The sequence below is a fragment of the Poromitra crassiceps genome (assembly GCF_964638095.1).
Source record: "Poromitra crassiceps genome assembly, contig: HAP1_SCAFFOLD_557, whole genome shotgun sequence".
Lineage (NCBI taxonomy): Eukaryota > Metazoa > Chordata > Actinopteri > Beryciformes > Melamphaidae > Poromitra > Poromitra crassiceps.
This window is the reverse complement of record NW_028151851.1, coordinates 32,501-58,381: the sequence shown is the minus strand read 5'-3', so window position 1 is coordinate 58,381 and position 25,881 is coordinate 32,501. Positions and strand designations below refer to the sequence as shown.

Here is a 25,881-nt window from a genome sequence, read left to right as displayed (position 1 = left end):
AAACAGGGGCGGACTGGGATCATAATTCAGGCCGGGCATTAGATACCAAGCAGGCCAGGCCGATATGGGCCAACGCGCGTGAAATTTGGGCCGTTTGAAGCCAGATTTGGGCCGTTTGAAGTCCAATTTTACAATGAGATGCACCCACTTTAACCCTGAAGTGTAATTATTACTTCAGACTAACTAATAAAGTAATAAAACCACTAGTAAACCAGTAGGCGGCGCCTGGCCTGCTGTTCAGTGAGTGGCCTGACTGCAAGCACAAAAAATAAAAATATTTTTTTTTTTTTTTTTTTTTTGCGATTATCGATTCTGGAATAAAAGATCGATCCAAAAAATCGTGACATTAAAAATCGCGATACTTAGGTGAATCGATTTTTTCCCCCACCCCTAGTTGAAATGTTGCAAACACTCTGCAGAGTCTCAGTAGGCGGTGTGTTAGCGGTTTTCATTTCCACTTTCTATTTGAAAACGCAGCCTGAAAGTAATCAATGGAAGCATTATCGGAGGTGTACCTTCCAGCGTAGCCGGGGGCTGGGTTGTAACCAGCGCTGGGACGTCCATACATGCCCGGCTGGCCGTAGGCCTTGGAGACGGCGTCTCCGTACGACTGCTGACCCATGAACTGGGAGCCCATGCCGCCGCCCATGCCGGGCCCGCCTCCAGGCATCATGTGACCAGCCGAGTTCTCCCCTGGACCCATGGGCGCACAGAACACCTACGTGGGAAAAACGGGCGCAAAGGGTACAATCAAGATCAAGTGCAGGGAGAGACCAATCAAATTCATCAGAAGAAGAAGAAGAGTGCACATCACTCTTCTTCTGGTGAATTTGAGAGGGGGTGATGAAACAAAGACCATGCTAACAGGAGAAGCATGGCTGACAGATACATAGAGGAGGAGGAGGATGTGGGGGGTATTCCAGGAAGCGGGGTTAAAGAGCGTGGTGCAGGTAAAATATATATATATATATTTAGTATATAGTTAGGACTCAAGATTCTCAGGATAGGAAAATACCCCCAAAAAACAAAAACAAAATTAAAACATGCCCCCAGGGCAGAAATATGGAGGAAAAAGGTGGCCTTATTGCACATGTTAAAAAGAATGCCATCTGTGCAGATAACACCTGTGACGACACTTGAGCTACTGTACTTAGTAATAATAATAATATACAGTCAATGTGTACAGCAGAAAACTTTCCAAAACACCAGATGTACGATAATTATTGTATTTGTACGATAATTTACCACCAAAACCAATAGCATTTTGACCCTCTGTCTGGTACGATAGTTTGACACTGCCCAGAATGCATTTCGGCATTGACGGGAGAAAAAGAACACTCAGCTCCATTTCCCCCCCAAAGGCAACTGTTTACTTTCTGTTTAGTTTGGCCTCTATCTATGGTTAATATGGCACTTTATAGTTTCAGTAGTCAAATGTAACTAGTAGTAAAAACTAGTTGACCCCCAATATGCAATCGTTTTTTCAAAATAACGCCTATTTGCAAAGATACATTTGGGACCGACCATCTCAGCTCGTATAAGCTGGCTGCGGTCTGGTCTGAGGCGGATAACTTTATCGTCGGAGACGGACACAAGTGGCACTCGCTGGAGCTCAAGAGGAGAGCGGTTTCAGCTGCAGAGGGGAGGGGGTTTAGCTGCAGAGTGGAGGTGATGTACTTCAGTGAGCGGCCTCTCGACGGGCGGACAGACCGGGACAGACGGGCGGCGTATGGAGGTAATGTTCCGAGGGAACATTTATTGATTATTGATTATTGTGTATTAAAATCGTCACAGGTGTTATTGCTAGATTTGAGGGTTTTTATGTGCGCGTGGCAGATGCTTCACAAAAACCAGTCTAGATGCAGCTATGTGTGGGGGGAAAAACAAAAAACAAAAGAGAATCCTAATTGCTACATAAAAGTCCTTAAACGCGTTGCGTCTCTTGTGCCCTTGTCCTTTCCTGAAGATGTATTGTGTATTAACTATTTAAGTATACCTGTACATTACTTCTTTATTAAATTCTTTATTAGCATCAAGAAGCTGCCTTTTTTCTATTCACTGTTTATATTGGCCTGCTGAGCTACCTTGTCGCCACTTTTTGACTTTTCCTACATAAAAGTCCCACATATTAAAGGTCCCAATTCGTGCAGCTGTAACCTCTTAAAAACGTGTGTCTCTGGTCCATAAAACATGATTCTGGATTAATTTGTCGAAAATATAGCAACCCCGTTTGTTGTGACGGAGTTCTCACTTCCTCATCTCGTCGCTTCCCAAGAATGGCCTGTTTCTATAATATATTCAGAACTAACAGTTCCCATTGGCCGCTGAGGGAGAGCCCGCCCCAGGCTCCCAGCGGCCAATCAGATTAGCGTCTGTGGACCAGCACGCTAGGTTGCGAGTTATCGTTAACTTAACGGTTACTACGCTAAAGAGGACATCTCAAAATGCCTAGACTTACCGAATGCACCTCTGCAGTTGCTGGATCACGTACAGTTGGCGTCGCTCCAGCTAGAAGTGTTAATTTTGTGGCTATAGACAAAATGGTGCAGGTAGCTTGTGTGAGAGAGACCCGCGCAGTATGCGTGAGGAAGCTCGTGACGTCCCAATTCCCCGTCTGGGCAAACGAAGCGTTTGGGGGTGTGGCTTGAAGGAGACTGCAGGGGGGAGCTGGATAGGGACAAATCCAACTCTGGCAGTTCTGAGCTTGTGACCACTCATTACAGGGAGGGCTGACAGCAGTATATATGCATTTACAAGTAAAAACAGCTTTTGCACGGAATGGGACCTTTAATGCAAAGTGGTGTCTAACCTGCACCGTGCTCTTTAATGAAAACTCTGAGTTTGTTAACCCTGAGGTGAGGGAAGACGCCGGCTTTTCCCTTCCAGAAAGAGAGGTAAGTTAAACTCTGGGACTCTGTGAAGCTAACCTGCTGTGAAGCTAACCTGCTCGCTGGCAGCTTTTCTACAACAAACCCTGAATTTCTCTCCGTCTCCTTACAGAGCCAGACGCGCGGCTTTATATCCTCATTCATTCAACGCATATCAAGGCATGTATCAAAGCGCATTAATTAGCGGTCTAGTGTATGTCAGAATCAAAATCCTGGTTCGATATTCATTTGTTACTCAAGGACAATTTAAAAGTTAATTCCCGCTTTTATGCACATCATATCGTCATTTATAGGCCTACAGCGTGAATTCACCCTCAACTCAGAACAAAACCTCTGCATGTCCTTTCTGAGAGCGCAAGTTCTTTTTTTAAATATAATTATAACACTGTGACTCTGTGCGCGACGAGACAGCTGTCAGTTTGTTACAGCAGTTCCTGCACAGAAATGTTGAATCTCAGTATACATTTCCAAAATCGGTATAAAAGTTTAGACACGTAGCAGCAGCCGTGGTCCAAACTGTTTGCGCTTGTTTTAAAGATAAATATGCACGGCCCGCATACACATGCATTAATATATCTCTGTCCCCTGCATTCAAATGGAGGCTCTGCCTTTTTTTACCTGTTGCCATGGTGAATTTTCAGACTTTTCAGAACTCCTGAAGACAGGGGCGGACTGGGATCATAATTCAGGCCGGGCATTAGATACCAAGCAGGCCAGGCCGATACGGGCCGACGTGCGTGCCGGCGTCCGAAGGGCGCCGGCGGAAAATTTGGGGCGTTTGAAGCTCAATTTGGGCCGTTTGAAGCCCAATTTGGGCCGTTTGAAGCCAGATTTGGGTCGTTTAAAGCCAGATTTGGGCTGTTTGAAGCCCGATTTGGGCCGTTTGAAGCCCAATTTGGGCCGTTTGAAGCCCAATTTGGGCCAAGTCCAATTTTACAATGAGATGCACCCACTTTAAACCTGAATAAAGTAATAAAACCACTAGTAAACCAGTGGGCGGCGCCTGGCCTGCTGTTCAGTGAGTGGCCTGGCCTGGCTTGCAAAAAAAAAAAAAAAAAAAAAATATTTTTTTTTTTTTTTGGCAGGCCAGGCCAGGCCAGGCCACCGGGCATTTGCCCGACGTGCCCGATTATGCAGTCCGCCACTGCCTGAAGATATCCAGACGTTACGCGGAGTTCATATCTGAAAGTGGCCCATGAGTTTCTATTTTCAGTCCTCGAGTGAGGATGGCTTTACATCGGGGTTCCCACACTTTTCTTAAACATCAAATTCAAGGACTTTTCAATGACTTTCCAGGCCCAATTCCCCCAAATCCATGCTCCCAACATGGCGGACACGGATCAAGGTTAATTACTGTTACAACACTAAGAATTGTATAATGAGAACGAGCAGGCTTTACAGAAGCTCACAGAAAAATATTAAAAAGAGAGAGGCTTGAACGTGTCAAACACTTGTCAATTGTGCCGCGGTAAACCCATTTACTAAGGTCACGTTAAGAAAAATCAAAACAACTTCAATTTCTATTCTTGCACAAATTATATAAATTCAAGCACTTTCAGTATTTTCCAAAACTTTCACAGCAGGTTCAAAGTTTCACTCTGAACCTGCATAGTTCAGTCTCAACCTATCCAGAGTTGATCAAGTCCAATCACTTCAGGATTTAGTTCAGGATTTCTTACACCGTCATTCTGGAATACCCCTCAGGAGTATATTTACACAAACAACAAGCGTGGAGGGAAAGCCTGCCTCGTGGCGGTGAGTCATGTGTTACCTGGCTGTGTGTGGGATTGGTCACGCCCCACACTGTGGTTACGACAGAGAGAGATCCTGCGTGCTGATTGGTTCCTGACTGCCAGGACACAGGGTCATTTAGGTAGGAGCCGTCACTGCTGTGGATGGATACGAGGTCGAGTTATTATGATGAGATAGCAACAGTTAGTTAAGGCCATGTTCACATTACAGGCAAATCTGATTTGCTGCTAAAGTCATTAATCATCATCATCTTGATTGGTTTCCCAAATCTGATTTGGGAGTGTGTCCGCACTGCCACAAATCTGATTTTCAAGTCGGATCTGTGTGTCCAGACCTCCATATGTGGTTTGGGACAAGTGACACAAATCAGACTTGGAGCGTCCAGACTCATAAAACCAATCTGGATAGAATCATTAATTAATAGGTCATTAAAGTTCACAAAATCAGATTTGGCCTCCTAGTCTGAACATGGCCTTAGACCCTTCACAGTATGAGTGATGGACAACACATTGTAAACAATTACTGTCTTTGATGTGATCACGACATCAAGTTTAGCTGGTATAAAAACCCTGTGGAGGAGGACTCATTCATGTATAACGACACAGACAATATCAAGAGGGAAATGTCATCTGACTTGGTGAGAGAACATTTAATCTAATGCATGGTTTCGTTTCCTCTGGGTTTGGGTTTCCCTTTACTTCCTCGTTTGAAAACCATTTCTGCAACAGGAAGCTATCACAACAGCATTGCTTCCATACCACGGCATTTGCAGGCTTGGTAACGTTGCCATTAATCACCATAACTGTTGCTGTTTTTTTGTCCATTTGCCCTTTTTTGATGAAGAAGACCGAACATAATTTGAAACAATTTATCAGTGTTTTTGTTTTGTTTTGTTCCATTTCTTTCTACAATCTACCGCATTTCTCATAGGCTCCCTTAAAATCTCATTATCTGTATATTGGCAACATATCCGCTGCTTTCTGGAGAGAAATGGAGCAGTCAATAGGCTTAGTCAAACTAGGGGAATAGTGTGACTGCATTCAATTATAGAATGTCTTGGCTTGAGTAGACCTACTTATGATGCCTATAAAAATAGGCAGAGCAGACAAAACGGGTGAAATCAATGTCTGATGTCCTCATTATTTTGGTTCTGTCATTTTTTGGGGGGAAACTTAAGACCAGCCACACTGTGAGCATAGTCATGGCCTGGTAGTAGAGTTTGGGCCACACTGTGAGCATAGTCATGGCCTGGTAGTAGAGTTTGGGCCACACTGTGAGCATAGTCATGGCCTGGTAGTAGAGTTTGGGCCACACTGTGAGCATAGTCATGGCCTGGTAGTAGAGTTTGGGCCACACTGTGAGTATAGTCATAGCCTGGTACTAGACTTTGACTATCATCAATGCAATACTGATGCTGTTCTGGATGTTATGTTTGGGGCAACACAGCATAAGATAGTCTTGCTGCTGAATGAGAGTGTGCCTTCCTTCTATGGGCAGAGTTGACCTTTCATATGGGTGCAACTTGTTGTTGAGAGATCTGTCTACCCAACCAATCAGGCTCCAGAACAGATCTGTCTACCCAACCAATCAGGCTCCAGAACAGATCTGTCTACCCAACCAATCAGGCTCCAGAACAGATCTGTCTACCCAACCAATCAGGCTCCAGAACAGATCTGTCTACCCAACCAATCAGGCTCCAGAACAGATCTGTCTACCCAACCTATCAGGCTCCAGAACAGATCTGTCTACCCAACCAATCAGGCTCCAGAACAGATCTGTCTACCCAACCAATCAGGCTCCAGAACAGATCTGTCTACCCAACCAATCAGGCTCCAGAACAGATCTGTCTACCCAACCTATCAGGCTCCAGAACAGATCTGTCTACCCAACCAATCAGGCTCCAGAACAGATCTGTCTACCCAACCTATCAGGCTCCAGAACAGATCTGTCTACCCAACCTATCAGGCTCCAGAACAGATCTGTCTACCCAACGTATCAGGCTCCAGAACAGAACAGGATCCTCCTCAGTGACACATCAGAAAACATGCACGTAATTCACTATAAGCTTTGACGCCCTGAGAAGAAGGCGTATCTGCCACGTCACATTTTTTTCCGTTTCATTCTGTGGCTTCAATGAGGAAACTCAACTCCTGGCACAATAAAGAGGTTACTTTAGGCTATATTCATTTATAGGCACAGAGCTGACAAGACCGATAACACGCTAGGCTACAGAGCATGGACCCAGAGGAAATCAAAAGACTGGCTGAAATACTGCCTTTAGCATGACTATGGGGACTTGTGCATGAGTGTCCAGGCTACGCTGTAGTGAGTTTATAGTGTGTGGGTCTCATCATTCATTCATCGGTTTCAATCAGAAAACTGACATTTTGGCGCAGTCTGTGTCTTCATCATGTAGATCAGTGATACTCAACTTGCGGCCCGGGGGCCAGATGTGGCCCGCGACAGCGTGCAGAGTGGCCCCCACGACCATTTTCTAATAATTTCACGTTAGTTTTTTATTATGAATTAGAATCTAATTCACAATAAAAAACTAACATGAAATAAAGTTTGACTGAGCTCCTCCAGCTAAATTGTCAAATACTGCCGTCTGCTCGCTACCCAGGCACTTATGTATGGACTTAACCTAACTTAACCTAACTAACTATCCGGTGTGCACAACATTGTCAGACTAAACTCCGGCTGACACCTCAAAAAAACCTACAATCCGCTACAGAAAACTTTATATTGTTTGTTTATTAATTCACGAAAGTGGCCCCCGGGCAAAGTAAGTTGAGTATCCCTGATGTAGATAGTGTATTCCACGCTTCACAGACATAAGCAGCTCGAGCAGAAGCATAAAGAGAGGGTGCATGAGATGATATGAAGCTGAAAGAGACGCTGCTAGTTCGTAAGTCGAGCAAAGGGGAACGTTTTCTGTCCTTTGAGTCGACTGAAAGGGAATAATCGGGTCAATCCTAAATGCTATCAGCAGGTTTGGAAAGGCTCTGTCCACATCGTTCAGCCATAAGGAATGCCCAAACTCTGCTTCTTATCAAGACTGTGTCAAGGAGACTGCAGCATAGAGTTGTACTGAGAATGTATTACATGATTCCATGACAATGGCACATTCCACCTGAGGGTTGGAAATGTGAACAGCAGAGATGCAGCATGATTTAGTGAAAATAGTCTGTGCCGTTTGTAATAAGTTCATTCATGATACGTCACTCAATTCCAATGGATTCTCTCTATTGTGAGCAACGAGAGTAGCACATACAGAGAACCCATTCAAATTCTGCTTGCGCTTCCTTCATTGTAAATTGTTGGATTTTTTTTAAATCTAGAACTATAGAATCCATCAGAGGAAGTAGGCCAACTGCTAGAGGTCCAATTGACTCCAATATGGAACATTATAGTTTGTTATCATTATCAGACATTTTGGCATTCTGAAAGCATTTTTTTTTATTAACAGACATGATAATATCCAATTTAAACTTGTTTATTTAGCATCAACTACTACTTTTGGTCTTCCTCATCTCATGTAGCTCTACACAGACAGTACATATAAGCCACTCCCCTCGCCTCTCTGTATGCAGTTTGGGGCGGGCTTGTGCGGAATGCACCACCAGTGGCTGCAAAGGAGGGGAGGCTGTGGGTGTATTTGACAGTGAAAAAAGTAGCCTTTTTACCAGCTTTAGCAGACATGTTTGTTTACATGGCACTGTCTGCACCCAGCCCCCCCCCCCCTGACGGGTGGTAACACCGCACGACACAATACGTCAGTTACCACAGCGAGGCCATTACTGCCCTAACAACACCATATAACTGACAGAACTGGAGTCAGACACAATGTAACATGTCAGTTACCACAGCAATGCCATTACTGCCCTAACAACCCCATATAACTGACAGAACTGGAGTCAGACACAATGTAACACGTCAGTTACCACAGCGAGGCTATTACTGCCCTAACAACCCCATATAACTGACAGAACTGGAGTCAGACACAATGTAACATGTCAGTTACCACAGCGAGGCCATTACTGCCCTAACAACCCCATATAACTGACAGAACTGGAGTCAGACACAATGTAACATGTCAGTTACCACAGCGAGGCCATTACTGCCCTAACAACCCCATATAACTGACAGAACTGGAGTCAGACACAATGTAACATGTCAGTTACCACAGCGAGGCCATTACTGCCCTAACAACCCCATATAACTGACATAACTGGAGTCAGACACAATGTAACACGTCAGTTACCACAGCGAGGCCATTACTGCCCTAACAACCCCATATAACTGACAGAACTGGAGTCAGACACAATGTAACATGTCAGTTACCACAGCGAGGCCATTACTGCCCTAACAACCCCATATAACTGACAGAACTGGAGTCAGACACAATGTAACACGTCAGTTACCACAGCGAGGCCATTACTGCCCTAACAACCCCATATAACTGACAGAACTGGAGTCAGACACAATGTAACATGTCAGTTACCACAGCGAGGCCATTACTGCCCTAACAACCCCATATAACTGACAGAACTGGAGTCAGACACAATGTAACACGTCAGTTACCACAGCGAGGCCATTACTGCCCTAACAACCCCATATAACTGACAGAACTGGAGTCAGACACAATGTAACACGTCAGTTACCACAGCGAGGCCATTACTGCCCTAACAACCCCATATAACTGACAGAACTGGAGTCAGACACAATGTAACACGTCAGTTACCACAGCGAGGCCATTACTGCCCTAACAACCCCATATAACTGACAGAACTGGAGTCAGACACAATGTAACACGTCAGTTACCACAGCGAGGCCATTACTGCCCTAACAACCCCATATAACTGACAGAACTGGAGTCAGACACAATGTAACACGTCAGTTACCACAGCGAGGCCATTACTGCCCTAACAACCCCATATAACTGACAGAACTGGAGTCAGACACAATGTAACATGTCAGTTACCACAGCGAGGCCATTACTGCCCTAACAACCCCATATAACTGACAGAACTGGAGTCAGACACAATGTAACACGTCAGTTACCACAGCGAGGCCATTACTGCCCTAACAACCCCATATAACTGACAGAACTGGAGTCAGACACAATGTAACACGTCAGTTACCACAGCGAGGCCATTACTGCCCTAACAACCCCATATAACTGACAGAACTGGAGTCAGACACAATGTAACACGTCAGTTACCACAGCGAGGCCATTACTGCCCTAACAACCCCATATAACTGACAGAACTGGAGTCAGACAGGGGCAGAGCGGACGAGGGGTCAAATGGGGACTACCCAAAGGTTCACCTGGGGACACAGATACAGTACATTGTGTGTGTGTGTGTGTGTGTGTGTGTGTGTGTGTGTGTGTGTGTGTGTGTGTGTACCTTTGCGGAGTGGGAGGCAGGGAGGGTTTCATGGAGTTGAGGGGGTTCATTGGATGAACGGGGGGATCATGAGATGTCCCCTGCTGTCCTCAAGTGGCAGCCCTATGAGAGACAGACACACAGAGAGAGAGAGACACACACAAAGAGAGAGACAGACACAGACACAGAGAGAGACACAGAGAGACCAGACTTACTCATAGCTCATTTACTGCAGAGAAACCATTTATCATGGGTATAGCCCACACTGTGTGCACAAAGGCACTGCGCCCTCCTACTCTGAGCCAATCACTTTAATCTGTGTGTGTGTGTGTGTGTGTGTGTGTGTGTGTGTACATCAAAATGTTAGCCTATCCACTGACTGCTGTAGCTCTGATAGCTCTCAGAGGAGGGGGAGGGGTGCTGCCAGCTAAATTTAGCTCGCTGATTTCAAAAGGAATTTAAGAGAACAGAGATGTGAAGAGGCAGACTCCTCTCACCGCACACTGACTTCTAAATCACACACACACACACACACACACACACACACAGTGAATCCATGGTCCTCGGGTAGCACGGCCTTGCTGGTTTTCTCTCCTACCAGCTCGTTAATTACATTCACCTGATGTAATTAGGGCTGCATGATCTAACGATCTATTTTTCATTTTCGATTAATCTGCTGATTATTTTCTCGACTGATAGATTAGTTGTTTGGTCTGTAAACGATGTCCAAGATGACGCCCTCAAAGGTCTTCTTTTGTCCTGACCAATAGTGCGGAATCCAAAGATAATCAGTTTACTGTCATAGAAGACTAAAGAAAGAAACGAAAAAATATTCACATTTAACACATTGAATGCCAGCCATGTTTTCATTCCTGTAGGTAAGTTGTGCCAGGGGTGTTTTTGACGATTCTGGCTCATTTTAGAAGAGCAGAGGATTCTTTTCTGTTAAGAATTCATGAACACCAATCATCTAAAAATAACTAATAGAATGTGTGCTTTCTCTGTCTAAAAGAGTTAGTTTGCAGAGTTAGTAGTTATGTAGATATTAGCCGTTGAGTACAGCATGGTTTCAGCGTCTGGAAATTTATTCAGAGATAAATGGCTTTTTGTGAAACAGTCACTTTAACCATTCATTTTTGGCATCAGTAAGACCGTCAGACATTCTAAACAATAGTTTTGAACAGTAATTTCCTCCATAACAACAGGAAACACCCCTCTCATTCAAACTCCTCCCTCCGTGTGTCTTCTCCTCCTTCCTCCTGGCTCTAACAGCGGGCGTGTCAGAAGCGCGTTGCTGCTGCCTGCCTGCCTGTCTGCCTGTCGGGCAAGACGAGTCTGAAATGGATTACTGTAAAATCGCGTCGCCATTTCCTTGAATGGCTTTCTCCCGCGGTGTGTGTGTGTGTGTGTGTGTGTGTGTGTGTTCGCGCGTTGCTGCGCGGCTCTGGGGGGAAGGGATCTCTGTCCGTTCTGTGTGTGTGTGTCCGGGCTTCTGACTGTAAAATCGCCAAGCCATTTCCGCGGGAGGCGGCTGCTTTTGTGGCTTTTGGGTCCCGTGGCTGTGACTTCTCTCGGTCTCTGTCGCCACTTAGTGGTCGGTAAAATAGATTACACACATGCTCTTGCTCCAAATAGTTATCTCGAAGATGTAAAAGGGGTTGATTGATGTCCCACCGTCAAAAAAACATGTAAGACGAGTTATTTCGGCTCTGGCACTCAAGCGCTGGATTATGTAAGACGAATTATTTCGGCTATGGCACTTAAGGTGTTAAGAAGCTGGAAACAAGAATTTTATTTTCTTTTTCTTTCTTTTTTAAATAGTCTAAACGACTAATTGATTATAGAAAATAATTAAATTGACTTAATTGGGGCTGAATGAGACGCCAGGTGAATATAATCCAGGTGCTGGAAGAGCAGGCTTGAGAGCCACTGATTTAAGATATTACAACTATACGCATCCCTCATCCTTACACTCCTCCCAGCTCCATCTCTCCTCTCCTCTCAGCTCCATCTCTCTTCTCCTCTCAGCTCCATCTCTCCTCTCCTCTCAGCTCCATCTCTCTTCTCCTCTCAGCTCCATCTCTCTTCTCCTCTCAGCTCCATCTCTCTTCTACTCTCAGCTCCATCTCTCCTCCCCTCAGCTCCATTTCTCTTCTCCTCTCAGCTCCATCTCTCCATCTCTCCTCTCAGCTCCATCTCTCCTCCCAGCTCCACCTCTCCTCTCAGCTCCATCTCTCCCCTCAGCTCCATCTCTCCTCTCAGCTCCATCTCTCCCCTCAGCTCCATCTCTCCTCCCAGCTCCACCTCTCCTCTCAGCTCCATCTCTCCCCTCAGCTCCATCTCTCCTCTCAGCTCCATCTCTCCCCTCAGCTCCATCTCTCCTCTCAGCTCCATCTCTCCTCTCAGCTCCATCTCTCCCCTCAGCTCCATCTCTCTTCTCCTCCCAGCTCCATCTCTCCTCCCAGCTCCACCTCTCAGCTCCATCTCTCCTCCCAGCTCCACCTCTCCTCTCAGCTCCATCTCTCCCCTCAGCTCCATCTCTCTTCTCCTCCCAGCTCCATCTCTCCTCCCAGCTCCACCTCTCCTCTCAGCTCCATCTCTCCCCTCAGCTCCATCTCTCTTCTCCTCCCAGCTCCATCTCTCCTCCCAGCTCCACCTCTCCTCTCAGCTCCATCTCTCCCCTCAGCTCCATCTCTCTTCTCCTCCCAGCTCCATCTCTCCTCCCAGCTCCACCTCTCCTCTCAGCTCCATCTCTCCCCTCAGCTCCATCTCTCTTCTCCTCCCAGCTCCATCTCTCCTCTCAGCTCCATCTCTCTTCTCCTCAGCTCCATCTCTCTTCTCCTCAGCTCCATCTCTCTTCTCCTCTCAGCTCCATCTCTCCTCTCCTCTCAGCTCCACCTCTCCTCTCAGCTCCATCTCTCCTCTCAGCTCCATCTCTCCTCTCCTCTCAGCTCCACCTCTCCTCTCAGCTCCATCTCTCCTCTCAGCTCCACCTCTCCTCTCAGCTCCACCTCTCCTCTCAGCTCCATCTCTCCTCTCCTCTCCATCTCTCCACTCCTCCCAGCTCCATCTCTCCTCTCAGCTCCATCTCTCCATCTCTCTTCTCCATCTCTCCTCTCAGCTCCATCTCTCTTCTCCTCTCAGCTCCATCTCTCCTCTCAGCTCCATCTCTCCTCTCAGCTCCATCTCTCCTCTCCGCTCCATCTCTCCTCTCCGCTCCATCTCTCTTCTCCTCTCCATCTCTCCTCTCAGCTCCATCTCTCTTCTCCTCTCAGCTCCACCTCTCCTCTCAGCTCCATCTCTCCTCTCCGCTCCATCTCTCCTCTCCTCTCAGCTCCATCTCTCCATCTCTCTTCTCCATCTCTCCTCTCAGCTCCATCTCTCTTCTCCTCTCAGCTCCATCTCTCCTCTCAGCTCCATCTGTCCTCTCCTCCCAGCTCCACCTCTCCTCTCAGCTCCCGCTTATGGTTTTCTGTGGCGTTACCAACTTACATCCTAATTTCCCAGCAGCACCAGAGCCGTGAACGACCCCTCCCCCTTTCTTCTCTCCGGTTTTCCTTTTGGCTTCTGGTGGATTTGGGTCAGACACCCCACATGTTGTGCTGTGGGAGGGGCTGTGGGAGGGGCACTGGGAGGGGCGGTGAGAGGGGCTGTGGGAGGGGCTGTGGGAGGGGCACTGGCAGGGGCTGTGGGAGGGGCAGGGTATATAGCCTATATCACGTAGCAAAGTGAGAGCTAATAAGTCAAGATTCGACCACGTGAGAGCGCAATTCTGAATTCCCTCCTATCACAACTTCCCCATGCAGCGAACCCAAACAAAGGAAAAACATATGTATTCTCTGCAGGTCTCGCCTCAAGACCCATGCAGACACTGAAGGATCATAAACCTATAGATGTTTATATGCACGCACAGTCGCACACACAATGTTACAGAGTGACTCAACCTTCTGCTCATATCAAGGACCCCTTATTTAGTCATTGGGGGGTCATTGATGAGGTTTCTTCTCTCTGGTCCAAATCTGTGACGTTTTTTTTTTTGTTACTAGCTATGATTTTGTCCTGAATTCCATGACTATATGTATTGAAGGTACAGAGATCACAAAATATGATCAAAAATGTCATTCTTCTACATTATCTAATTGTGTTAACTCCATAATGGTCAAGTTTAAACACCCCCTAAAGTCAAAATTCAGTTTTTCTTCATGTTCCTTCAGTTGGATGTCTGAGCTCCACTGTGCAGAATGATGTCTCTGAGTTTGACACTAGAAGACTGTTTCTACAATCATCTTGTGAAAGTGGAAAGTTCCTCTGAGCTCACTGAAAAGACGGGTTTCAACAAGCAAGATTCGTGACATCACGAATCTTGGAGCCAATCCCTGTCCAGTATTCAGCAGTTAAAGCCCCAACACATTCTCACTGTCATAACTGATTGCTTGCTTTGGATTTTTAAATGAGGGAGAAGGAGGGGAAGTCATTTTAAGGATTTTAACAAGATAATTTGACCTTTCTGTGGGGAAAAACTATCAAGACAAATTATTATTCATAGTAGAGTATTTTATACACATCTTGAAACATGAGTTTAGGGGGTCTTTAATAATTCAACAATTTGCTATGGACCCCCTGGAACTCCCCCAAGGACCCCTGGTGGCCCCTGGACCTCACGTTGGGAACCACTGCTCTAAAATATGCTCCTATTAAACACACAAGCTCAGAGCCATTTAAAGTGTGTTTGAGGGGCTAGCAGCACAGACTGTACCAGCGCTCGAATGATCAGGACAAGCTGTTCTCCCACTCTCTCCATCTTCTGACCTCAGCCTCCTTTCCTTTCCAGCCTCAACTGTCCCTTCAGCTCCCTCATACTGTGGTCCCACTCCTCTGTGTCAGTGCCTTCAGCTCTCCATACTGTGGTCCCACTCCTCTGTGTCAGTGCCTTCAGCTCTCCATACTGTGGTCCCACTCCTCTGTGTCAGTGCCTTCAGCTCTCCATACTGTGGTCCCACTCCTCTGTGTCAGTGCCTTCAGTCCTCCCATACTGTGGTCCCACTCCTCTGTGTCAGTGCCTTCAGTCCTCCCATACTGTGGTCCCACTCCTGTGTCAGTGCCTTCAGTCCTCCCATACTGTGGTCCCACTCCTCTGTGTCAGTGCCTTCAGTCCTCCCATACTGTGGTCCCACTCCTGTGTCAGTGCCTTCAGTCCTCCCATACTGTGGTCCCACTCCTGTGTCAGTGCCTTCAGTCCTCCCATACTGTGGTCCCACTCCTCTGTGTCAGTGCCTTCAGCTCTCTCATACTGTGGTCCCACTCCTCTGTGTCAGTGCCTTCCGCTCTCTCATACTGTGGTCCCACTCCTCTGTGTCAGTGCCTTCAGCTCTCTCATACTGTGGTCCCACTCCTCTGTGTCAGTGCCTTCCGCTCTCTCATACTGTGGTCCCACTCCTCTGTGTCAGTGCCTTCCGCTCTCTCATACTGTGGTCCCACTCCTCTGTGTCAGTGCCTTCAGCTCTCTCATACTGTGGTCCCACTCCTCTGTGTCAGTGCCTTCCGCTCTCTCATACTGTGGTCCCACTCCTCTGTGTCAGTGCCTTCAGCTCTCTCATACTGTGGTCCCACTCCTCTGTGTCAGTGCCTTCAGCTCTCTCATACTGTGGTCCCACTCCTCTGTGTCAGTGCCTTCGTAGTAGCCTGGGTAAACCCAGCCTCCACATGACCTCCACATACTATCAGTCACAGACGTAGGCTACAGACATAGCCTGTGTGTTAGTCTGTGACGTCACGTTGAAGGCTGGGTTCAGCCAGGATACTTTCATAGTGCCATCCTCCCCACAGCCGACAGACACCACAGCTATTCACTCAATCAACCCTTGATTGGCACTCTGCTCTAAGCAAGTATTGAGTCGTTTCTGTTTGGACTGTGTGATTGTAGTTTTGTGTGTAAAAACAGACGAAGAAGAAGTGAGCTAGGCATATCAAGAATGTACCATATTATTTGGGTAGTCTACGGAGTATTGGTAACATTTCAACAGCTTATTAGTTATATTCTCTCAGAATAATTCAATCACTCTCGGTGATGAGAATCAGGTGTGTGGAACGGAATGAACAGAATCTGTTAAACATCTACAGACAAACATCTACAGACAAACATCGACAGACAAACATCTACAGACAAACATCTACAGATGTCAATAAGCTGTTGCAATACTACATAATAATACTACTACAATACTAGACCAGGGGATCCCAACCTCTTCAGACTCCGATATGAAAATCTCACAAACACGGCCCACTGAGGACGGTAAACAGTATTGAGGTCAAATACTGCCTTCTCAGAGCTACTTTCACAATAAAAGAGGCTTCAAGCTGTCAGCAACAGACAGAAATCAGAAACTCAAAGTGAAGGGCTGTCTGCAATAGGCTAATTAACAAATAATTATTGAATACAGTAACTACAATATAAAGGAATATTGTTTTTATGCATAAATGTAGTCCAGTAAAAATAGGGTTTGATATCTCACTAATTGCAACACAAGCAAACTCAATGGATTTTGTCTCCTCAGTATGTTCGAAATGACAGAAGAAAAGTCCCAAGGAATCCTATCTGGGGAAAGTTTTGAAAATCACCTAAATATGATGATGACCAAAAAAAAGCCTTTTTACAATGGAAGTCTATGGGAGGACTGGTCAAACCCCGCCCACTTTGAACTCTAAATACTCCTTCATCTACAAGCTACAAACTCCATTCAAACTTTAAACAGGTCACCACTTTTTGCGCTTTATTGCCGTCATTCAGCTTTTTTATACCTTCTGTACTTTTTGAGAAATCGCAGTTTGTGTTTCATAATGTTTTCAACCGTTACAACAATCGGGAGTAGGGCTGGGTATTGGCAAGGACCTCACGATACGATATGTATCACGATACATGGGTCGCGATACGATTGTATCACGATACATTGCGATACAATACATATTGCAATACTCTACATAATTGACTGAAAATTTAAAAATAGAGCTGAAAATACAACTTGCGGTGTGTACCACCCAGGTAGTGTAATAATATGCACATCACTTGATATTGATAATTTAGTGGACAAATTGAGTCAAAACTACTGAGTGTTGAGTGTGTTACTGAACGCACTGAAATAAAAAAGTATTCTTATTGTGTCAATGAACACACGGTCGGTTGTGGAAAAAATCAATATGGCGATATATCACGATATTATTCTGAAATATCGATACAGTATTGCAGAAAAAATTCTGTGAGCGGAAGTTAGATTCTCACTTTATTTGCCATCTATGAGGTTAAAAAACTAATTTATCCTTCATGCATTTCGCGAAAATGTGGGCCACAGTTTTTTTGAGAGAAACTAAATCCAAAATGGCTACCATCGACTAGGGGTATCAAAAATAATCGATTATAATTATGTGGACGTGCACGATTCTGCATCGATTCACAAATGTCAAAAATCGATTCTTAAAAAAGATCGAATCGAATAAAATAAAATATAATGGAATGCAGTTGTTTATTTTGATCATAATACAATGCAATTCCAAATGCACTTTTATTTTAAAAGTAGCCCACACAGTGAGAAAAAAGAAAGTGAGAAAAAATAAATCATGTATTGGGGAGAAAAAGTGATGCATCGATTTAAGATGCATCGAGATGCATCGAGATGCATCGATAATCGTAATCGAATCGAAGCCCTCTGAATCGTGATCGAATCGAATCGTGAGGCCAGTGAAGATTCACAGCCCTACCATCGACTATGTTCGAAATTACCTTTTCAATGGTTTGACCTACAATGGTTTGAAAGTACATACATGGTTTCTGAAGGTACATACATGGTTTCTGAAGGTACATACATGGTTTCTGTGACTTTCTGGATTGAGAAATTTGGAATTGATGCCTGTGAGGCTGCTGCTTAAACACAGGCCTGCATTCATCAGCTGCCGTGCCATCATGCTCTCAGAAGAGGCTGTGCAGACATCATCCTACAGTGACCCGCCACCTCAGGGCTCTATGGGCATTCAAAGCAGAGGGCGTTGGGAGAAGGTAATGACTGATCCCTGAGGCACGAGAGCTTCTGGGACAAGTGGGTGAGAATCTGCAGTTAGAAGACGGAGTCAGGGCTGACATGAAGAAGGCATTCCTCCTCTCCATCGTCGACGGTGAGAGTGCAGAAGTTACCTGCGGGCAGGTAACTCAGAGCTTCCAAGTTGCACAAACTCAAGAAGAGGTGTCCAATCCGTCTTCCCACCTGATGACGCCTCGGATCTTCATGGGGAAAAGACCTACACCGAAGCTGATCCCTGATTCCCAACAACATTATTCATTTCATTTTATAACTCCCTATTGATTTCAGCAACAATAACCTAATGGGACAACTGACACCGCTGCCTTGGAACGGCCCCGCTCAGGAGAGATCAGAAACTGAATGGTATTGCCAAAACAATTATACCGCGAGGCGAGCTGAGAACAGTGTATCACCACCACTCACTCCAGTATGAATACAAACCTGTCTTTGGGCTTTTTGCCTTGGCAGATTTACCAGGTGGAAACTGCGTGCAGCCACAAACGCAACATTTTAGTCATTGTGCAACCTGTATTCCGCAAATGCATGGTTCGCAATTGTTCGCAAACTTGTGCGCTCGTGGCCTGAACACGAGAGCTAGTGTAGCGGACTTGAAACTACCTCATCTAAAAGGCAAGGTGGGGAGAAGTACATTCCTCTATCCACCTTATTTCTAGCTGCCATGATGCCTGATGGGTGCTTCTTCCGCTTGCGGTGTAATTTTTACACTGTTTTAACTTGACAAAAAAAAGTCTATGAGGATTTTACAGCAGAGCCATTCTGCTCTACAGCCGTGTCGTTCGGGTGCTGGGATAACGTAATGCATTGTGGGTAGTCGGCTACTGTGGCTAATGCTAACGGCTAGCGTAATAGTTACTTTACATGGCAGTAAAACGCCACTGAATGACCAAATTGATTTAACTTTTAACCATTTCGAGTAAAACTGTTTCCATACGGACCCGCAGCGTTGGTTAGTTGTTTATAACGTGACTATATTTATAACTTTTATAACGTCCTCCAGTTTCCGGTTTATAATTCGGGTCTGCAGCAGAGTATAACAAAGGAAATGGCAAGCTGCAACCATGAGTCACGTTAAACCGGACCTTGTTCCCACAATTATTTTTTACAGTGGGGCATTCAAAAATAAAGTGGATACGGGAGGGGGGGAGAGTGGAACTAGATCCTGAACAAAATTAAGTCTGCGAATTCTCTGAGAACCTTGTGAAAAAATCCCACTTAGCCATCGCAACTGTCTGATGACATCACATCAGATCTCTAGACCCACCCACACACTAGGCATGGGTCGATTTCCGGTTTTACCGGTTCGGTTCGGTATACGAGCCCAAACCGGTTTGATCACGTGCAAACCGAAAAAACCTATAAAAAAAAAAAAAAAAAAAAAGTTTTTTTTTTTTTTTTTTTTGCCAGTCCATTCTGATTGCACTATTGTTCGTATTAGCCTCTTCTCAAGTTGCACTAGTAGGCAAAAGTCTTATTTTGTTTATTATGTTGATGTTTGAAGAAAAGTTAAGCTGAATAGTTATGAGAAATAAAAACAGTGTGTTGTTACAGTTAAAAGGTTCTGCTTATTTGTATTCAGTGTTCGTGCTGGTTGGCAGCATACCAGCTTAGAGGTGCATTATCGCCACCAACTGCAGCCGCTTTGATACGTTTTTTTGGGGAATATCGAACCGGTTTCAAAATGTTCAAACCGACCCATGCCTAGGCCCTATATTGTGTGAATTTGTGAGTTTTGAAGTTTATAAGGCAGCTCAGCTGTAAGCCAATCCATTCTGATTGCACTGCTTGTGTTTTTTTTAGCCTTTTTCTCAAGTTGCACTATAGGCAGAAGTCTTATTTCATTTATTATTTTGATGTTTAGAAGAAAAGTTGAGCTGAATAGTTATGAGAAATAAATACAGGGTGTGTTTGTTACACAGGTGTCCTGCTTCTTTTTATTCAGTATCATTGCTGGTTGACAATACCAGCTTAGAGGTGTATTATCGCTATCAGGTGGACTGAAGTTGCACTACAGACAGTTATGGGCCACACTCGGGAGCCCTGCTTGGAAAAAAAAAAAAAAAAAAAAAATTATTAAAAAAAAAAATCGGTATACCGGTTCGATCCGGTTTAGACAGCAATATCGAACCGGTTTTAAAATTTTCAAACCGACCCAGCCCTACCACACACTTAACTCATTGAGTGCCAGCCACTTTTGGAGAACGGACGCTCCCAGTGCCAGAGTTTCAGAGCGTTTTCAGTGATTTCTCGAGGCCCACAGAATATTGTGTGATATTACTCTGTAAACACTGAACACACACAAAGAACGATGAGACTCTATTCTATCATCTGCAAAAAAAAGTTTATTGATCCCATTTTCCGTTCTTTAGTTATGAGCCGGAGAAGATAGCTTGATTCATCCAAAAACAGTAATTTTTTCCTAGAAGCTGAGATAATTGGCCTTTTGTGAAATTAAACATTTCAAGCACATCACTGACTCTGAAGCTAATCTTTTCTAATGTAGTCACACCTCAAAAATAATTTCCTTCAATAAAACAGTTTAGGCCAGGGAATTTTGTTTGGCAGAATAATATTTTTAGCTGCAACCATATATATATGGTTATTTTAGCTGGCCCCTGCGTGCGTTGCTGGTTGCAGCTTCTTGCTGCTGGTGGGCATCGGATATTCTGGCTTGCGTTTGCCAACCCTGTCCTGCTGCCTGGGTCTGTCTGGGTGTTGTGTGGCTGTGTGCTGCTCTCCCCCCCCCCCCCCCCCCCCGCCGCCCCGCCTCGCCTCGCCTCGCCTCAACTGCACACTCCTCCCTGTATGGGAGGTGGCTCTCTGCTGAGTTTGCTCTGACTGCACTGTGAAGGGTGCGCGGCGACATCCAGCTTTTTCCGCGTGTGTTTGTCACCGGCTACTACTGTATGCTTCCAGTTGAGAATAATAACGATGATCATGCGAATGGGCTGTCGCAGCAGTGGAGGACCTCAATTGTGGGAGCAGATTGGCTGCTGCCTGTTGCAGGCACATCTAACGTTAAAACGCTTCATGCATATCGATGCATACGGATGCGATGCGATTTCCGTTTCCTCAATGACTTATTCTCTGTTTTTCTCTGCCTTTCTGTTAACCTGGAGAGCACTGTCGCCACCTAAGGGTTCTGTAAAATAGGTTATAGACCTCCAATAGCTATAATATTTGTACAGGAGAGGCAGAAGGCTTTGATCGACGCCCCACCGTCAAAAAACGCAATTGACGAACATGTCCGTCCTTGGCACTCTACGTTACTATTTGAAATGACGAACATGTCCGTCCATGGCATTCAATGAGTTAAAGCAGCTACGAGCAACTTTTTCGATTGTTATTAAACAGTATAAATTTAATATCAATGCATCACATCTTACCTCTAATAGTCTCCGCGGACCAACGCAGAGTAGTCTCGCTTGAACCCCGAGTGAATCGGCCAGTGTTAGTGTGTCTGTAGCCAGGGCAGATCAGGAAGTGAAATGAAACGGTTTGCAGCAGCCACTTCGGCCATAACCACAAAATAACTTCCAAAAAACCTGTTAGAATATAATAGGGATGGGCATTTCTAGCAAAAACACTATTCGAAATTCGCTGGCCAAATTCGAATTTAATTCGAATTTCGAAAATAAATAAAAAAATGTAAAAAAAAAAAAAAAAAAAAATTTTTTTTTTTTTTTTTACATTTTTAATTTTTTTTACATTGACATTTTCGAAAATAAAAAACAGTTTTGACAATCATGAGTGGTTGTGGTTCATTAAATATTTAGTAGGCTCAGGTCTGAGTGCCAAAGGGGTGCCAAAGTCACCCCCTCTCCCTCTTCATGGGATTTCATCCGCCATTCATTTTTCCATAAACCTTGCTTAAAATGCTTATAGCGATTTGACTATACCGGTACTTAGAATCAGGGGAGACAATGCAAATTTCACTCAAAAAAAAAAAAAAAAAAAAAAAAAAAAAAAATTTTTTTTTTTTCGAATTTCGAATTTCAATAATAAAAGTCGACCTTGATAATAACAACGATTATTCGAAAATCGAATCGCCCACCCACCCACCCACTTAGACATCACAACTGTCTGATGACATCACTGAGGCCCACCCACCCGCCCAGCCATTACAACTGTCTCATGATATCACTGAGGCCCACCCACCCACTTAGCCATCACAACTTCCTGATGACATCACTCAGCCGGACGTCAGTCGGACGTCCACACTCCCACTTTCTTATATCTATTCAGGGAGTTTTGAGGACTGGAGTTCGAAAGAGCATTTCTGAATTAGCAAGCTAGTGAAAAGGGCCATTTGCAGAGAATTTAGCTGCAGCCTGAATAATGCATAAATATTGAGCATATACCTTGTAATAGTAATATAATGTAATGTAATGTAATAATACATAAATATACCAGCCAGGGCTTAAAATTCACTTTGCAAACTGGGGGGGAATTCCCCCCTTATGTTCTTCAGATAGGGGAGATTTATAGATTTTGGGGGGGGTCTATAGACTTTGGGGGGATTTTTTCAGCCGATGCTATAACCGACAAATATCTGCTTCTCATGTCCGATAAGGGATAATAATTTCACATTTTTGTATTTTAAAAAGGAAGTTCAACCTGTTTATGCACACCTTTTGCATTGGGGAGAGTTCTATTGAAGTGAATGGGCAGGCATGGGAAGTCTGTCCCACTATAAACCATTATCTGTGTTGTTCCACTTTATTAAAAATGTTTCCACCTGATTAAAGAAAAGACATTATGTGATGTTGACTAATGTTTTTATGTATTGCATCAAATATTACATGTTTTCTTTAATCCGGTGGAAGCATTTTTCAACCAAAAGTGAAAGGACACATATTATGGTTTATAGAGGGTTTATAAGGGTATATACGTTAGCTCCCGTTAGCCACCGTAACTAGGGATGCACCGATCGATCGGCATGTGACCGGAAATGGCCGATTTCCACGTGATCGGCCTCGACCGGTGATCTGCGCCGGTCACTCTAAATAGCCGATTCTGTGAGCCGATTTTCACGTGACGTGCGCGCACCCGAAAACAGCTAGACCGAGACGGATGAGTTGCAGCCAAAACAAAAGCAGCCACTACACACATGCCACAGCATGTCTTCGTCGGTGTGGAAATGTTTCGCCGTCAGTGAAGACGATCCAAAGCTTGCAGTTTGTCACACATGCAAGTCGAAAATAAGTGGCGGAGGGGCAGGGTAGGTTGGAGTCCACTCCACTCCAGTCTGAGCGGCTCGCTTCACCTCACCACAGTCACCGGCCCCTCTTCCCCGACCAGCTGCAGTCCACATCACCGCTGCCTGCTGCTATCTGTCAGTCACGTTGTAACGTGGATACAGGAGAGGACTATTTGTTTCGTATTGCGAATAGAACGACGAACATAATAATAAAAAGCATCGGACCAGTGTGCAAGGTTTTCTGTGCGAGATGATTTTTTTTTTTTCGAATGGCGGATTAAAAAAAACTGACTCTGTGAGTCAACTCGAACTCATTTCCTCATCTACTCAATAACAGACAAATCCACAACTGTAGAGTGGGCATGGCTTCGAAGGTCTCTGGGCTCCAGACCTATAGGCTATAAACTCCTTGTCCATGGATAACATTTTGACGTTTATTTATTTTATTTTATTCGTTTATTTGGCAGGGACATATACAAAAAAAACATTAAACACCATAGGGGAAGATATGCTTTGTAACAGATTTAGCCATAGGCTACTTTCCATCTGGAGCCCCTGTTGTGTTGCACCTTTTTTCTTTTGGAAAAGTAAATGCATGATAGCTGTGGGATATAGGCTACTGGTTGTTTTATATTCATTGTATTTACACAAAAAAGAAAAGCTCTTTCCAGTAACCTGGAACAGTTTTATTTTGAGATGTTTTTGAGTGAGATCGTCCTACCTCATGCAAATGATAAGAAATGTGACATGAATGTTAATTTTCTATTAAAGCAAAGTCAAAAAAAAAGAAAAAAGTCAAAAAATAACCAGTCCTTAGAAAGAAAATCGGAATCGGCCAAAATCGGTATCGGCAGGTCAGACTATTCAAAAATCGGAAATGGCCAAGAAAATGGCAATCGGTGCATCTCTAACCGTAATGTTAGCCGGCTGTTTATGGAGCCACCGAGCGACACAAAACCTGGACGTTTCATTTCGGGTAAAACATTAGTTTTTTTTTTAATATGGATTACGCCAGCTCTGGGAGTATTAAGTTCTTTGAATGCGGGGATATTTGGTCACAAGAAGGTTTGCTGCTTGCCGAGTGGGGAGGCTACGCCTGAAGCTACGTTCAGCAAAACAGTCCGTCGTCAAATGTGTCCGACCAGTCGTCCGTATTCAGCAACGTTGGTTCTGCACTGTCGGCATAACATAATAGACATCGGCGATTCCCCGCACAATTGCGCGACTTCTCTCGCATTATAAATTACAAATATGCAGGAATTGACAAAAAATATGTGCGATTCTCGCAATCCCTTGCCAAATTTTAATCCCTGTATACCTTATTACCTTGTAATAGTAATGTAATGTAATAGATAAATATTGAGCATAATATACCTTGTAATAGGGAAATAATAATAATACGTCAGATTTATATAGCGCTTTTCCTAGTGCTCAAAGACGCTTTACACTACAAGATAAAACAGATCCTGCCATCTCAAATAGATAATTATGGACATTAATAAATAAATGCTACAGCCTATCTTTCTCATTTACATTTATTTGATGGTCACACAGCAGAGGGGAAAAAACATTTGATGTGAAATATAGAAATATATTTGTTTCGCTGCCAAAACGTACCGTCATGAACTAACTCAACCACTCCAAAGTAGGGCTGGACGATAATTCAATATTCATTTCTCGTCTTTCAGTGCGATTATATTAGGGCAGCGCAATAATCGAATATAACAATTGTGAAAAGAGTTTGGCTTCCGAGAATCATGAAACAAGAAAATTTAAAATCCAGATAAAAGGTGTCGTATTCCGTTTAGCAATGTCACTCTGGTTTTGTCTGGCAGTGGTGTGCTCCGCCCCTCCTCCAAAGCCCAAACACACTGTGGTGCGTGTAGTTTCAGCTCCAGTCCAGAACAGAGAGCTGGCACATTTGTCCGTTGATATTTTTAAACCTTCCTTGGTAGAAGATGACTGTTCAAAGAAATCCAAGTTTGTTTTTGTTTTGTTTTTAGTTCAATATGATGTTCCCAAAGTCAAAGAGGCGTGTGTTAAATAATTGTGATCTCAATATTGATCAAAAATAATCATGATTATCATTTTGACCAGAAACGTGCAGCCCTAGATTATCATTGTGATGACGATATGATGGTGATTTTGGGATATCAAGATGCACGATTTAATTCTGTTCTCTGAAATGAGAACAAGCACATTTTATTTAGAAACTCAGACAAAATGAAGTATTATGGTAGGAATATTATGTGAACATTTCAAATTAGTTTGACATCACACCAAACATTCCATTTGGCATATGGTGAGCATCCTACTACAAAATGAGGAAAACTCTGTCCTTCTGTCTCAACTGCTTGGCCAATCAATCTGAAACTGCACATGGGCTTTGAGCATTTTTGGCATAGGCAGGGATAGACAAAGCTGATTTTTCCATTTTCCCAGATTTAAGCAGTTTACGAGCATTTTTGGAAAGTCTGCGGCGAGTTCTTTGTGCACGCATCCCGAGGTATGGACTACTTAATTTGATTATTTAAAATGTTTTTGCTTATGTGAGCCATATCAAT

The 25,881-nt window shown here is 44.3% G+C and overlaps 1 protein-coding gene across 5 annotated transcripts in view; it reads right to left on the bottom strand.

The window, feature by feature from the left end:
- Positions 1–25,881, bottom strand: part of LOC310771351 (zinc finger MIZ domain-containing protein 2-like) — a 67,528-nt gene that overhangs the window by 39,470 nt on the left and 2,177 nt on the right. For all 5 annotated transcript variants that reach the window (XM_083663984.1, XM_083663982.1, XM_083663986.1 and 2 more), the window contains exons 2-4: positions 10,052–10,153; positions 4,660–4,777; positions 516–718 (exon numbers count right to left, since the gene is read on the bottom strand). In XM_083663984.1, the coding sequence (XP_083520110.1) occupies positions 516–718; positions 4,660–4,777; positions 10,052–10,101 (371 nt within the window). In that variant the 5' untranslated portion in view covers positions 10,102–10,153. The remainder of the gene's footprint in view (positions 1–515; positions 719–4,659; positions 4,778–10,051; positions 10,154–25,881) is intronic.